The 17,229-nt window shown below is 41.6% G+C and overlaps 1 protein-coding gene across 1 annotated transcript in view; it reads left to right on the top strand.

Annotated features, from left to right (window-relative positions):
• Positions 1–16,616, top strand: part of tm6sf2a (transmembrane 6 superfamily member 2a) — a 19,288-nt gene extending 2,672 nt beyond the window's left edge. Inside the window, exons 7-10 of the mRNA XM_029705676.1 lie at positions 881–982; positions 14,640–14,732; positions 14,950–15,069; positions 15,256–16,616. Coding sequence (XP_029561536.1) covers positions 881–982; positions 14,640–14,732; positions 14,950–15,069; positions 15,256–15,465 — 525 coding nt within the window. The 3' untranslated portion in view covers positions 15,466–16,616. The remainder of the gene's footprint in view (positions 1–880; positions 983–14,639; positions 14,733–14,949; positions 15,070–15,255) is intronic.
• Positions 16,617–17,229: the final 613 nt, after the last annotated feature.

Genomic DNA, 17,229 nt, shown 5'->3' with positions numbered 1-17,229 from the left:
TAATCCCTCCCACACAAAACACACATTCATTACGGCAAACCGTAGAAAAACATTTCTCAACGAAAACAAGGACAAATTCAGGTAGGTCCGTCCCCGGTGGCTTCTGTTTGCTTCCGTTTGCTTTCGAGTGACTACAATTGTTGGCTGCTTTTCCTTCACACTGTGGTCCAACTCATCCAAAACCATCTCAAATGGGTTCAGGTTGGGTGACTGTGGAGGCCAGGTCATCTGATGCAGCACTCCACACACTCTCCTTGTTGGTTAAATAGCCCTTACACAGCCTGTAGGTGTTCTGGGTCATTGTCCTGTTGAAAAACAAATGATAGTCCCACTAAGTGCAAACCAGATGGGACGGCGTATCGCTACAGAATGCTGTGGTAGCCATGCTGGTTAAGTGTGCCTTGAATTCTAAATAAATCACAGACCGTGTCACCAGCAAAGCACCCCCACACATCACACCTCCTCCTCCATGCTTCATGGTGGGAACAACACATGTGGAGATCATCCGTTCACCTTCTCTGCGTCTCACAAAGACACGGCGGTTGGAACCAAAAATCTCAAATTTGGACTTCCAGATCAGATTTCCACTGGCCTAATATCCATTGCTCGTGTTTCTTGGCCCAAGCAAGCCCCTTTTTCTTATTGGTGTCCTTTAGTAGTGGTTTCATTTTCTTTGTTCAACACTTTTTTGGTTACAACATGATTCCATATGTGTTTCATAGTTTTGATGTCTTCACTATTATTCCACAATGTAGAAAATAGTAAAAATAAAGAAAAACCCTGGAATGAGTCGGTGTCCAAACGTTTGACTGGTACTGAACCTGAACCGTACAGTAACCCAGTTGGACTGACACAGGTTGTGTTTGTCTGTATTCCTCAGATTGCAGTAGCGCAGGAGAGAAGTCTCCTCTACAGACCTGTTGACCTGATCCTGTCTCTGCTGCTGCTGGGAGCCATGGCCTTCTCTGTCTTCAGGGGCGTCGTAAGTAACAGACCAACCACTCACTTCACTATGGGGGGGATTCCGACCCGAGTTGCACACTTTTCTCACCTTCCAATATTTCATGGTTTGAACAATTGAATAATATGACAACTGTCAGGATGAATCAAACCACTGTGTTTTTGATTCATCAATATGTTATTTACCCGCTATTCGGTTGCTGGGGAGCTCAAGTAAAGGAAGATATGATGTAGGCTTGTCTACATATACGCTGTATTCTGACCTTGACTTAATTCCCCTCATAATTCCACCACCTTTATGTGCGATGAAATGAGGAATAAGGTTGAGCAACCTGTCGGTCCTAAGTGGAACAACGTCTACTTTCTGTTTTCCCCGATAGAAATAACACCATTCTCCATGCACTGTAAAATAACACCATTCTCCATGCACTGTAAAATAACACCATTCTCCATGCACTGTAAAATAACACCATTCTCCATGCACTGTAAAATAACACCATTCTCCACGCACTGTCATTTACAGCTTCATAAGAGCTAGGTAAATAAGTAAGCCATTTGGATTAGTGGGTTGTAAATATAAATGACAGTAGTTTTAGATCTATTTTACCTGATCGATGGAGACAAATGTGAAACCAGTAATATGGCTGCAAACTGAAGCATATCAACATATCACCTTTTCCACAGTGAAGTTTATGAAATGCTGGCTTTATAACCAGCAGGGATGAAATGTGGAGACCCAAGCTATAAGCTTCTGTAGCCATGCACAAATGACAGTATAGCGGAAAACCTAACGAGTTAATTTAGGATGTCTAGAAAGTTTTCATTTTATGCCTGGACTTTTCACTGTATGAAAAAAATAAATGTATTTTGTTAAATATTAGCCATTTTTGGTAGCCACCGTCAGTTAGATATACCCACATTTATAACTGCCACTTTAGTGTTAGTTTCCTCACATTTATAACTGTCACTTTAGTGTTAGTTTCCATACATTTATAACTGTCACTTTAGTGTTTCCTCACATTTATAACTGCCACTTTAGTGTTAGTTTCCTCACATTTATAACTGTGACTTTAGTGTTAGTTTCCTCACATTTATAACTGTTACTTTAGTGTTAGTTTCCTTACATTTATAACTGCCACTTTAGTGTTGGTTTCCTCACATTTATAACTGTTACTTTAGTGTTAGTTTCCATACATTTATAACTGTCACTTTAGTGTTTCCTCACATTTATAACTGTCACTTTAGTGTTAGTTTCCTCACATTTATAACTGTCACTTTAGTGTTAGTTTCCTTACATTTATAACTGTCACTTTAGTGTTAGTTTCCTTACATTTATAACTGTCACTTTAGTGTTAGTTTCCTTACATTTATAACTGTCACTTTAGTGTTAGTTTCCTCACATTTATAACTGTCACTTTAGTGTTGGTTTCCTCACATTTATAACTGTTACTTTAGTGTTTCCTCACATTTATAACTGTCACTTTAGTGTTTCCTTACATTTATAACTGTCACTTTAGTGTTAGTTTCCTTACATTTATAACTGTCACTTTAGTGTTAGTTTCCTCACATTTATAACTGTCACTTTAGTGTTTCCTTACATTTATAACTGTCACTTTAGTGTTAGTTTCCTTACATTTATAACTGTCACTTTAGTGTTAGTTTCCTCACATTTATAACTGTCACTTTAGTGTTAGTTTCCTCACATTTATAACTGTCACTTTAGTGTTTCCTTACATTTATAACTGTCACTTTAGTGTTAGTTTCCTTACATTTATAACTGTCACTTTAGTGTTTCCTCACATTTATAACTGTCACTTTAGTGTTTCCTCACATTTATAACTGTTACTTTAGTGTTAGTTTCCATACATTTATAACTGTCACTTTAGTGTTTCCTTACATTTATAACTGTCACTTTAGTGTTAGTTTCCTTACATTTATAACTGTCACTTTAGTGTTTGTTTCCTCACATTTATAACTGTGACTTTAGTGTTAGTTTCCTTACATTTATAACTGCCACTTTAGTGTTAGTTTCCTTACATTTATAACTGTTACTTTAGTGTTAGTTTCCATACATTTATAACTGTCACTTTAGTGTTAGTTTCCATACATTTATAACTGTCACTTTAGTGTTAGTTTCCATACATTTATAACTGTCACTTTAGTGTTTGTTTCCTCACATTTATAACTGCCACTTTAGTGTTTGTTTCCTCACATTTATAACTGTCACTTTAGTGTTTGTTTCCTCACATTTATAACTGCCACTTTAGTGTTAGTTTCCTTACATTTATAACTGTCACTTTAGTGTTTCCTTACATTTATAACTGTCACTTTAGTGTTAGTTTCCTTACATTTATAACTGTCACTTTAGTGTTTCCTCACATTTATAACTGTCACTTTAGTGTTTCCTCACATTTATAACTGTTACTTTAGTGTTAGTTTCCATACATTTATAACTGTCACTTTAGTGTTAGTTTCCATACATTTATAACTGTTACTTTAGTGTTAGTTTCCATACATTTATAACTGTCACTTTAGTGTTAGTTTCCTTATATTTATAACTGTCACTTTAGTGTTTGTTTCCTCACATTTATAACTGCCACTTTAGTGTTAGTTTCCATACATTTATAACTGTCACTTTAGTGTTTGTTTCCTCACATTTATAACTGTCACTTTAGTGTTTGTTTCCTCACATTTATAACTGTTACTTTAGTGTTAGTTTCCTCACATTTATAACTGTCACTTTAGTGTTAGTTTCCTCACATTTATAACTGTCACTTTAGTGTTAGTTTCCTTACATTTATAACTGTGACTTTAGTGTTAGTTTCCTCACATTTATAACTGTCACTTTAGTGTTAGTTTCCTCACATTTATAACTGTCACTTTAGTGTTAGTTTCCTTACATTTATAACTGTGACTTTAGTGTTTCCTCACATTTATAACTGTCACTTTAGTGTTAGTTTCCTCACATTTATAACTGTCACTTTAGTGTTAGTTTCCTTACATTTATAACTGTGACTTTAGTGTTTCCTCACATTTATAACTGTCACTTTAGTGTTAGTTTCCTCACATTTATAACTGTCACTTTAGTGTTAGTTTCCTCACATTTATAACTGTCACTTTAGTGTTAGTTTCCTTACATTTATAACTGTGACTTTAGTGTTAGTTTCCTCACATTTATAACTGTTACTTTAGTGTTAGTTTCCATACATTTATAACTGTTACTTTAGTGTTAGTTTCCTCACATTTATAACTGTCACTTTAGTGTTTCCTTACATTTATAACTGTCACTTTAGTGTTTGTTTCCTCACATTTATAACTGTTACTTTAGTGTTGGTTTCCTCACATTTATAACTGTCACTTTAGTGTTTCCTCACATTTATAACTGTCTCTTTAGTGTTAGTTTCCTTACATATATAACTGTCACTTTAGTGTTAGTTTCCATACATTTATAACTGTCACTTTAGTGTTAGTTTCCATACATTTATAACTGTCACTTTAGTGTTGGTTTCCTCACATTTATAACTGTCACTTTAGTGTTTCCTCACATTTATAACTGTCACTTTAGTGTTAGTTTCCATACATTTATAACTGTCACTTTAGTGTTAGTTTCCTTACATTTATAACTGTCACTTTAGTGTTAGTTTCCTAACATTTATATCTGTCACTTTAGTGTTAGTTTCCTTACATTTATAACTTTTACTTTAGTGTTAGTTTCCATACATTTATAACTGTCACTTTAGTGTTAGTTTCCTTACATTTATAACTGTCACTTTAGTGTTAGTTTCCATACATTTATAACTGTCACTTTAGTGTTAGTTTCCTCACATTTATAACTGTCACTTTAGTGTTAGTTTCCTTACATTTATAACTGTTACTTTAGTGTTAGTTTCCTAACATTTATAACTGTCACTTTAGTGTTAGTTTCCTTACATTTATAACTGTCACTTTAGTGTTAGTTTCCTTACATTTATAACTGTTACTTTAGTGTTAGTTTCCTTACATTTATAACTGTTACTTTAGTGTTAGTTTCCTTACATTTATAACTGTTACTTTAGTGTTAGTTTCCTTACATTTATAACTGTCACTTTAGTGTTAGTTTCCTTACATTTATAACTGCCACTTTAGTGTTAGTTTCCTCACATTTATAACTGTCACTTTAGTGTTAGTTTCCTAACATTTATAACTGTCACTTTAGTGTTTGTTTCCTCACATTTTGCATCATTCCATACATCGTTAGTTGACCTTTCTTTCCTCTGTCGAGTTCGTGTGGGTAGCCATAGTGGATCATATTAGGCTAATGTATTCCAAGTTGTGCAATAATTTGGAACAGGTAGCCTATTTGAATCATTAAGGAACACAGACCATAAGTAGCAGTTTAAACCTGGAGCCTGGCTCATGGTTCAAGACAACTGGACCATTTTCATACAGTTCCATGATTCGTGAGGATTATTAGGGTAGATTTTTTGGACTACGGTTCAATCCCTATTGCACACTTTTCTAAACTTCCAATATTTAATGGATTGAACAATTTAATAATATGACAGCTTTCAGGATTGGATTTTTGATTGATCAATATATTTAGTGCATAAAGGATCTCCAAATGTGTTTAAATAATCTACAAAACAAGAGTATATAGAAATCTACCAGTTGGTGCTGAAACAAAGACGTTTATGTATATATTTAGATGGCTTCCTTTAATTAATCCCTGTATTCTGAACCCATTCTCTCCATGTATTCTAGTGCCTGTCGCCAAAATTCGAATTGAAGATACACCATATTTAAAGGGATGGCTTAAATAAATGTACTGAAAACACTATTGAATGGAAACATCGATGAGTAAATCTGTTGGCTGGCAAGTGGGAAGGTTTTCAGTGGTTGAATTAAATGTATTCAGTGCAGGCAAAAAAAACATATCAAATTGTATTGGTCACACACACATGGTTAGTAGATGTTAATGGTCACACACACGGTTAGCAGATGTTAATGCGAATGTAGCGAAATGCTTGTGCTTCTAGTTCCGACCGTGCAGTAATATCTAACAAGTAATCTAACAATTTCACAACAATTACCTATTACACACAAGTGTAAAGGAATTAATAGAATATGTACATATAAATATATCGATGAGCGATGGATGAACGGCATAGGCAAGGTGCAGTAGACGGTATAGAGTACAGTATATACATATGAGATGAGTAATGTAGGGTCTGTAAACATTATATAAAGTGGCATTGTTTAAAGTGACTAGTGATACATTTATTACATCCAATTTTTAATTATTAAAGTGGCTAGAGATTGAGTCTGTATGTTGACAGCAGCCACTCAATGTTAGTGATGGCGGTTTAACAATCTGATGGCCTGGAGATTGAAGCTGTTTTTCAGTCTCTCGGTCCCAGCTTTGATGCACCTGTACTGGCCTCGCCTTCTGGATGATAGCGGGGTGAACAGGCAGTGGCTCGGGTGGTTGTTGTCCTTGATGATCTTTTTGGCCTTCCTGTGACATTGGGTGGTGTAGGTGTCCTGGAGGGCAGGTGGTTTGAGCCCGGTGATGTGTTGTGCAGACCTCACTACCCTCTGGAGAGCCCTGCGCTTGTGGGTGGAGCAGTTGCCATACCAGGTAGTGATACAGCCCGACAGGATGCTCTCGATTGTGCATCTGTAAAAGTTTGTGTGTTTTCGGTGACAAGCCAAATTTCTTCAGCCTCCTGCGGTTGGGTATGAGGAATTTAAGACTTTCCACCTTCTCCATTACTGTCTCGTTGATGTGGATAGGGGGGTGCTCCCTCTGCTGTTTCCTGAAGTCCACGATCATCTCCTTTGTTTTGTTGACGTTGAGTGTGAGGTTATTTTCCTGACACCACCCTCTGAGGGCCCTCACCTCCTCCCTGTAGGCCGTCTCATTGTTGTTGGTAATCAAGCCTACCACTGTAGTGTCGTCTGCAAACTTGATGATTCAGTTGGAGGCGTGCATGGCCACGCAGTCATGGGGGAACAGGGAATACAGGAGAGGGCTGAGAACACACCCTTGTGGCGCCCCAGTGTTAAGGATCTGTGGGGTGGAGATGTTGTTACCTACCCTCACCACCTGGGGGCAGAAAGCCCAGGACCCAGTTGCATAGGGCGGGGTTGAGACCCAGGGTCTCAAGCTTAATGACAAGTTTGGAGGGTACTATGGTGTTAAATGCTGAGCTGTAATCGATGAACAGCATTCTTACATAGGTATTCCTCTTGTTCAGATGGGTTAGGGCAGTGTGATTGCGATTGTGTCAACTGTGGACCTACTGGGTCGGTAAGCAAATTGGAGTGGGTCTAGGGTGTCAGGTAGGGTGGAGGTGATATGATCCTTGATTAGTCTCTCAAAGCACTTCATGATGACGGAAGTGAGTGCTACGGGGCGATAGTCGTTTAGCTCAGTTACCTTCGCTTTCTTGGGAACAGGAACAGTGGTGGCCCTCTTGAACCATGTGGGAACAGCAGACTGGGATAGGGATTGATTGAATATGTCCGTAAACACACCAGCCAGCTGGTCTGCGCATGCTCTGAGGACGCGGCTAGGGATGCCGTCTGTGGCCGGCAGCCTTGCGAGAGGGTTAACACGTTTAAATGTCTTACTCACGTTGGCTGCAGTGAAGGAGTGCCCGCAGGTTTTGGTAGCCTGCCATGTCAGTGGCACTGTATTGTCCTCAAAGCAAGCAAAGAAGTTGTTTAATTTGTCTGGGAGCAAGACGTCGGTGTCCACGACGGGGCTGGTTTTCTTTTTGTAATCCGTGATTGACTGTAGACCCTGCCACATACGTCTCGTGTCTGAGCCTTTTTAAAGTAGAGTATTGCGACTCTACTTTGTCTAAATACTGACGCTTAGCTTGTTTGATTGTCTTGTGGAGGGAATAGCTACACTGTTTGTATTTGGTCATGTTTCCGGTCGCCTTGCCATGATTAAAAGCAGTGGTTCGCGCTTTCAGTTTTGCGCGAATGCTGCCATCAATCCACAGTTTCTGGTTGGGGAAGGTTTTAATAGTCACCGTGGGGTACAAAATCACTGATGCACTTGCTAATAAACTTGCTCACAAAACGGATGGCCCTGTGATAGACTGCATCTAATTTGCTGAGTAGAGTGTTGGAGGCTATTTTGTAAATGACATCGCCGAAGTCAAGGATCGGTAGGATAATCAGTTTTACGAGGGTATGTTTGGTAGCATGAGTGAAGGATGCTTTGTTGCGAAATGGAAAGCTGATTCTAGATTTAATTTTGGATTTGAGATGCTTAATGTGAGTCTGGAAGGAGAGTTTACAGTCTAACCAGACACCTAGGTATTTATAGTTGCCAAAAATATTCTAAGTCAGAACCGTCCAGAGTAGTGATGCTGGGCGGCCTGGCAGGTGTGGGCAACGATCGGTTGACGAGCATGCATTTAGTTTTACTTGCATTTAAGAGCAGTTGGAGGCCACGGAAGGAGAGTTGTATGGCCTTGAAGCTCGACTGGAGGTCAGTTAACTTCTTTGGGATAGGGGGCAGTATTTTGACATCCGGATGAAAAGCGTGCCCAAAGTAAACTGCCTGCTACTCAGGCCCAGAAGCCTGGTTATGCATATAATTGATAGATTTGGATAGACAACACTCTAAAGTTTCCAAAACTGTTAGAATAATATCTGTGAGTATAACAGAACCCATATGGCAGGCAAAAACCTGAGACAAATCCAACCAGGAAGTGGGAAATCTGAGGTTTGTAGTTTTTTTAAGTAATTGCCTATCCAATATCTTGTGTCTGTGGGGTCAGATTGCACTTCCTAAGGGTTCCACTAGATGTCAACAGTCTTTAGAAGTTGTTTCAGGCTTGTTTTGTGACAGGGGATCGAATAAGAGCTGTTTCAACAAGTGGTCAAACTGAAAGACATTAGTTTAGTCTCGCGCGTGGCCGTGAGCGCGACGCTCGTTCTCTTTCCTTTCTAATGACAATGGAATTGTCCGGTTGGAATATTATTGAAGATTTATGATAAAAACATCCTAAAGATTGATTATATAGATCGTTTGACATGTTTCTACGAACTTCTTTGACTTTTTGTCTGGACTTTGTGCCCACGCTTTGTGTATTTGGATTACTAGACTAAACGCACAAACAAAAAGGAGGTATTTGGACATAAAGATTAACTTTATCCAACAAAACGAAGATGTATGGTCTAACATGGAGACCTGGGAGTGCCATCCGGTGAAGATCATCAAAGGTAAGTGATTCATTTTAAAGCTATTTCTGACTATTGTGACACCTCTCCTTGGTTGGAAAATGGCTGTATGGTTTTCTGTGGCTAGGCGCTGACCTAACATAATCGCATGGTGTGCTTACGCCATAAAGCCTTTTTAAAATCGGACACAGCAGCTGGATTAACAAGAAGTTTATCTTTAATCCTATGTATAACACTTGTATCTTTCATCAATGTTTATGATGACTATTTCTGTAATTTGATGTGGCTCTCTGCAATTTCACCAGATGTTTGTTTGAGACAATGCATATCTGAACATAACGCGCCAATTTCAAATGAGGTTTTTGGACATAAAGATGAACTTTATCGAACAAAATACACATTTATTGTCTAACATGGAGTCCTGGGAGTGCCATCCGGTGAAGATCATCAAAGGTTAGTGATTCATTTTAAAGCTATTTCTGACTATTGTGACACCTCTCCTTCTTTGGAAAATGGCTGTATGGTTTTCTGTGGCTAGGCGCTGACCTAACATAATCACAAGCTTTTTTGAAATCGGACACTGTGGCTGGATTAACAAGAAGTGTATCTTTGAAATGGTGTATAATACTTGTGTATTTGAGGAATTTTAATTATGAGATTTCTGTTGTTTGAATTTGGTGTCCTGTAATTTCACTGGCTGTTGGCGAGGTGGGACGCTCACGTCCCGAACGATCCCAGAGAGGTTAACACAGTGTCCAAGGAAGGGCCAGAAGTATACAGAATGGTGTTGTCTGCGTAGAGGTGGATCAGAGAATCACCAGCAGCAAGAGCGACATCATTGATATATACAGAGAAAAGAGTCGGCCCGAGGATTGAACCCTGTGGCACCCCCATAAAGACTGCCAGAGGTCCGGACAACAGGCCCTCCGATTTGACACACTGAACTCTGTCTGAGAAGTAGTTGGTGAACCAGGCGGGGCAGTCATTTGAGAAACCAAGGCTGTTGAGTCTGCAGATAAGAATGTGGTGATTGACAGAGTCGAAAGCCTTTGCCAGGTTGATGAATACAGCTGCACAGTATTGTCTCTTATAGATGGCGGCTATGATATTGTTTAGGACCTTGAGCGTGGCTGAGGTGCACCCATGACCAGCTTGGAAACCAGATTGCATAGCGGAGAAGGTACGGTGGGATTCGAAATGGACGGTGATCTGTTTGTTAACTTGGCTTTCGAAGACCTTAGAAAGGTAGGGTAGGATAGATATAGGTCTGTAGCAGTTTGGGTCTAGGGTTTCTCCCCCTTTGAAGAGGGAGATGACCACGGCAGCTTTCCAATCTTTGGCAATCTCAGACGATACGAAAGAGAGTTTGAACAGGCTAGTAATAGGGGTTGTAACAATTTCGGTGGATAACTTTAGAAAGAGAGGGTCCAGATTGTCTAGCCCGGCTGATTTGTAGGGGTCCAGATTTTGCGGCTCTTTCAGAACATCAGCTATCTGGATTTGGGTGAAGGAGAAATGGGGGAAGGCTTGGGCAAGTTACTCTGGGGGGTGCAGGGATGTTGAATGGGGTAGGGGTAGCCAGGTGGAAAGCATGGCCAGCCTTAGAAAAATGCTTATTGAAATTCATCGGTGGTGACAGTGTTTCCTAGCCTCAGTGGGCAGCTGGGAGGAAGTGTTCTTATTCTTAATGGACTTTAAAGTGTCCCAGAACTTTTTGGAGTTTGTGCTACAGGATGCAAATTTCTGTTTGAAAAAGCTAACCTTTGCTTCCTAACTGCCTGTGCATATTGGTTCCTAATTTCCCTGAAAAGTTGCATATCGCAGGGGCTATTCGAAGCTAATTCAGTACGCCACAGGATGATTTCGTGCTGGTCAAGGACAGTCAGGTCTGGAGTGAACCAGGGGCTATATCTGTTCCTGGTTCAATTGTTTTTGAATGGGGCATACTTATTTAAGATGGTGAGGAAAGCACTTTTAAAGAATAACCGGACATCCTCTACTGACGGAATGAGGTCAATGTCCTTCCAGGATACTCGGGCCAGGTCGATTAGAAAGGCCTGCTCGCTGAAGTGTTTTAGGGAGCGTTTGACAGTGATGAGGGGTGGTCATTTGACTGCAGACCCATTACCGACGCAGGCAATGAGGCAGTGATCGCTGAGATCCTGGTTGACAACAGCAGAGGTGTATTTGGAGGGCAGGTTGGTTAGGATGATATTTATGAGGGTGTCCATGTTTACGGATTTGGGGTTGTACCTGGTAGGTTCATTGATAATTTGAGTGAGATTGAGGGCATCAAGCTTAGATTGTAGGACGGCCGGAGGGTTAAGCATGTCCCAGTTTAGGTCACTTAACAGCACGAGCCTTGAAGAAAGATGGGGGGGCAATCAATTCACATAGGGTGTCCAGGGCACAGCTGGGGGCAGAAGGTGGTCTATAGCAAGCGGCAACGGTGAGAGACTTCTTTCTGGAAAGGTGGATTTTTAAAAGTAGGAGCTCAAATTGTTTGGGCACAGACCTGGATTTTAAGACAGAACTATCTCTGCAGTAGATTGCAACTCCGCCCCCTTTGGCAGTTCTATCTTGTCGGAAAATGTTATGGTTAGGGATGAACATTTCTGGGGTTTTGGTGGTCTTCCTAAGCAAGGATTCAGACACGGCTAGGACATCCAGGTTGGCAGAGTGTGCTAAGGCAGTGAATAAAACAAACTAAGGAGGAGGCTTCTAATGTTAACATGCATGAAACCAAGGCTTTTACGGTTACAGAAGTCAACAAATGAGAGCACTTGGGGAATGGGAGTAGAGCTAGGCGCTGCAGGGCCTGGATTAACCTCCACATCACCAGAGGAACAGAGGAGGTGTAGGATAAGGGTACGGCTAAAGGCTATAAGAACTGGTCGTCTAGTACGTTCGGAACAGAGAGTAAAAGAAGCAGGTTTTTGGGCACAGTAGAATAGATTCAAGGCATAATGTACAGACAAATGTATGGTAGGATGTGAATATAGTGGAGGTAAACCTATGCACGGAGTGACGATGAGAGAGATAATGTCCCTAGAAACATAATTTAAACCAGGTGAGGTCACCACATTTGTGGGGGGTGGAACTAAAGGGTTAACTAAGGCATATTGAGCAGGGCTAGAGGCTCTACAGTGAAATAAGGCAATAATTACTAACCAAGACAGCAATGGACAAGGCATATTGACATTAGGGAGAGGCATGCGTAGTCGAGTGATCATAGGGGTCAAGTGAGTGGCTCGGGACGTAGACACTGCGATTCAGGCAGCTAGCGGGCTAGCAAGCTAGCAGAAGGGCCTTAGAGGGATGTCGCGACGGAAGAAAGTCTGTTGTAGCCCCCTCGTGCTGTTACGTCTGCAGACCAGCCTTCGTGGATCAGCAGAGCTCCGTGTGGTTAAAGGATCCAAGCCAATTGGCAGAATAGGTATAGTGGCCAAAGAATTTGTCCGATGGGCCTCTTAAGCTAACAGTCCGATATGCTCTAGACAGCTAGTGTGCCGCGGCTAGCAGGCTAACAGATGGGCATTCAGGGGACGTTACGATGGAGGAGCCAGTTGATAAACCCCCTCAGGCGAATTACATTGGTAGTCCAGTCGTGATGGGTCGGTGGGGGTCCAGGCCGATTGGCAAAATAGGTATTGTAGCTCAAGGAGTAGCTGATGGACCTCTTCGGCTAGCCGGGAGATGGGCCTAGCAAGGCTAGCTCCAGGCTAATTGGTTCTTGCTTCGGGACAGAGATGTTAGCCAGGAGTGGCCACTCGGATAGCAGCTAGCTAGCTGCGATGATCCAGATGAAAAGGTTCAGAGCTTGCGGTAGGAATCCGGAGATATGGAGAAAAATAAGTCCGATTTGCTCTGGTTTGAGTTGCGCTGTGCAGACTGGAGAGAGTTGTCCGTTCTAATGGTAGCTGATGACCGCTAGCAGTGGCTAGCTGGTTACTAGCTAGTAGCTGGTTAGCTGGCTAGCTTCTGTTAGGGTTCCGGTTCAGAAGTAAGTAAATGGCAGATCCATACCACATTGGGTGAGGCGGATCGCAGAAGAGTATGTTTACATGTAAAGTTGAAATGTAATATAAAAAGCTAACTCTCTCTGTGGAATGTACGTGATCCTTCCATTTCCTCCTATGCGCCAAAGTTATGAATTTTTTTTAAATAAATGCGAAGAAAAAAGATATATACATGGGACACGAAAAGACAAGGACAAAAAGACGTCTGACTGCTACGCCATCTTGGAGATTTGCCGAAAGGAGGGCGAGGAAGGGCTTTGTATGTGTCGCGGAAGATAGAGTAGCAATGATCCAGAACGCTGCCAGCCCGGGTCGCGCATTCGATATGCTGATAAAATTTAGGGAGCCTTGTTTTCAGATTAGCTTTGTTAAAATCCCCAGCTACAATAAATGCAGCCTCAGGATATATGCTTTCCAGTTTACATAGAGTCCAATGAAGTTCTTTCAGGGTGGTCGAGGTGTCTGCTTGGGGGGGTGGGGTATACACGACTGTGATTATGATCGAAGAGAATTCTCTTGGTAAATAATGCGGTCGGCATATGATTATAAGGAATTCTAGGTCAGGTGAACAAAAGGACTTGAGTTCCTGTATGTTGTTATGATCACACCACGACCCGTTAATCATAAGGCATACACCCCCGCCCTTCTTCTTACCAGAGAGATGTTTGTTTCTGTCGGCGCGATGTGTGAAGACACCAGGTGGATGTACCGACTCTGATAACATCCCGAGTGAGCCATGTTTCCGTGAAACAGAGAATGTTACAATCTCTGATGTCTCTCTGGAAGGCATCCCTTGCTCGAATTTTGTGTACCTTGTTGTCAAGAGACTGGACATTGGCGAGTAGTATACTCGGGAGCGGTGAGTGATGTGCCCGTCTAGAAGCCTGACCAGAAGACTGCTCCGTCTGCCCCTTCTGCGACGCTGTTGTTTTGGGTCGCCTACTGGGATCCGATCCATTGTCCTGGGTGGTGGTCCAAACAGAGGATCCGCTTCGGGAAAGTCGTATTCCTGGTCGTAATGTTGGTGAGTTGACGTTGCTCTTATATCCAATAGTTCCTCCCGGCTGTATGGAATAGAACTTAAGATTTCCTGGGGTAACAACGTAAGAAATAATACATAAAAAACTAAATACTGCATAGTTTCCTAAGAACACAAAGCGAGGCGACCATCTCTGTCGGAGCCATCTTCCTAACAGGAATCATGTCTGCAAAGCCCGTTAGGCACCAGCATAAGGTAAGTCTGAATACCAATTACTGAGAAGTGCGAAGGCGTGCGTAGGAAAGGCATACATTTCCTAAGTCTGAATCGTAGGGTTCATATAGCCAGTGTGTTTCTTCTTTAGCCAACAAAATTGTACATCATTCATTGATTGATTGATTGATTCATGTGTTCATTCATTCATCCATTAATCCATTCATTCATCCATTCATTCATCAATCCATCCATCCATTCATTCACTCTCTCTCTCTCTCACTCAGGTGGCCCTTGACTGTCCTCTGGATACCTGCTTCACCTATATCTACCAGTATGAGCCTTACCTCAAGGATCCTGTGGTCTTCCCTAGGATCACGGTGAGTTGAGCCTTACCTCAAGGACCCCATGGTCTTCCCTAGGGTCATGGTGAGTTGTAGAAAATAGAATGAGTAAAACACACATAGATCTTCATTCCTTTGTCCGTTATGGCGTACTACCCATATTTGTTCCTTTTCCATGCTGCTTGATAGTGTAGTCGCCATTGCGTCCATCTTGATGTCGAACGACACGTGTCTTGTTGTTTGATTGCTCTAGATGCTGGTGTATTTGTTCTATGCGTTGCCTCTGCTGGCTGCATTCATATACGGGTTGAGGAACCCTGGTTGTACCTGGATGCTGGACTGGGCCATCTTCTTTGCGGGGGCCATAGCCCAGGTAATAATATTGGTCGCTTCAATGGCAGTTCACACGCAGTTGATGTACCAGGGATTTAACAAGCAGCTGTGATAGAAATTATATTTTTTAGGATTTTTTACACAATTGTTGTGTGTCTATTCTGTTCCTATTATTCATCTTCCATTAACGCCCCCTCACACCTACCTTTCTCCTCCCCTTCCCCAGACCCAGTGGTGCCATATCGGGGGATCACTCCACTCCCGAACCCCCTTCACATACCGGGTCCCAACAGACAAATGGTCGACCGTTATGATTCTAAACGGGCTGTATGTAGCTGTACCAATCCTCCTAGCCATCCGATGTCGCCTCAGCCCCACTTTCTTCATGCCTACTGTACCAGAGGGACAGACTAGCCCTGAGAAGAAGGACAACTAAACCCATAACACTACAATTCCCACTGAGCATGGACTCAGTGAGCGAATGGTCTAGAATGCTACTGTAAGATCAAGAACTACTGTACCCACGATCCTAAAGAACCCAAACGTTTTGGTGAGGCGAACCACCTATGCTTCTGGAAATGTGACCCTCCAGATTTACAAAACAATGTTATATCAATCTAGAACACATCAAGCAAATTAACTAACATTTCTTACATTATCCGCTCCCTCTGTTGGTTAGAGCCTTTTGGAGTAAAGTTCAGGCCCATGTCTACAACAGCGGAATACAGTGCATTAAACAGCCAAAACCAAGCCCTGCTACAAGCCATCTATTCTGCAGTAGCACTCCCTATATGGACTATTGGATCGAGATAAACCCTGTTTGTGGACATGGCTTTATCTATGTGGCTAGTGAGTCAGTGAGACAGTCTCAGGCGGTATACTATAGTAGGGCCTAAAAGGCCTATAAACCTGGACTCTGATCACTGACATTGATACAGCAGGACAGCATTGCCTCATAGAGTTATCACAGAGGAACTGTGAAACTATGGACCATGTTGAGGACTCTTTTTGTTTTTTTTTGCTGAACAACTGTGTTGTAGTGCTGCTGATAAGACCAGATAACAAGGCATGTTTCACAAGATGCGGTTGGGATTGGAGAGACCACTATAGGAAGTCATGGTTTGAGGGGACAAATGTTAAGTTAGTATTTATGAAACAAATGATGGATATTTTTGGAGGGGTTCGGCCAGAATTACTTCAATAAATGTTTGTTATGTGAATATATTAAAATATGTGAACAACTACACTATTCTGTTTCTTTGAGTAGTTGTACTCTGGTCCTGGGTTGGTGTGTATCCTGATGTGTCCATATCTCTATTCTTGTGAAATACTCTGTTTACCTTTTTCATACAAGTCTGCCTGACTGTTGAGGCAACAGGGCAGAGATTAATCAGATACTGAAAGTGGTGGGATGCTCAGTCTTTCACTGGAACATTGTTTTTATCATAATAGTTGGGGCAGATTTTTCCACCACCTAATGGATAAGCTTTGGACTGGGGGAAATCCTAGGTCTGTGGTTTGAGGCAACTTCTGGCTGGAGTGTTTTTTTTCTCACAATCATTGGTCTATTCCAGTTCAAAACTCTCACTGAGTTGTATGTGTTGCTCTAAGACCTCTGAGCTTCCGTCTCTGGTTGATGTTATTGGATCCTGTCTATAGTCAGTGACAGTGCACATGTGGCCTAGTAAACTTTGCCCTGCCTGGCAGGTGGCCTCTGCTGTCATCAGTTGATAAGAAGTGAACACCAGCTAGACAGTATTGTCATACAAAATCAAACTGTTGACAACATACGTGATTTCAGACTTCTGTTGAGAACTAAGTTTGACGTCTGGAAAGTAAAAGCCCAGCATGCTCTCTCTTCCCACATGTTCAGCTCTGGTTTTAATGTCTGTGGTTCACCTGTACGGAAATCACTGTCACCTGATTTCAACAGTAAAACAACTTTTTAAACCGGAGTTTAAATAAATATTTCCTTCTTTTTACTCTCAAAACCTCTCTCTGCTCCACAGTTTATATCCCAGTGAATCAGGCTGTGACAGAGAGGGGGGGGGTCAGGTCTCAGAGCCAACGGAGCCAACGGAGATTAAACTAGCAGTGGTCGTCTAGCAGTGGTGGTATTGGACCAATGGACCAATTCCTTTAGATTAACTTTCTTTTATTGGGTTGATTCTTTTAGATGTATTTTCCTCTATAGGGTCCA

The sequence above is a fragment of the Salmo trutta genome, chromosome 21 (genome assembly GCF_901001165.1).
Source record: "Salmo trutta chromosome 21, fSalTru1.1, whole genome shotgun sequence".
NCBI classification, from domain to species: Eukaryota; Metazoa; Chordata; class Actinopteri; order Salmoniformes; family Salmonidae; genus Salmo; species Salmo trutta.
The sequence above is the reverse complement of the archived record's forward strand: the minus strand, read 5'-3'. Positions and strand labels throughout refer to the sequence as shown.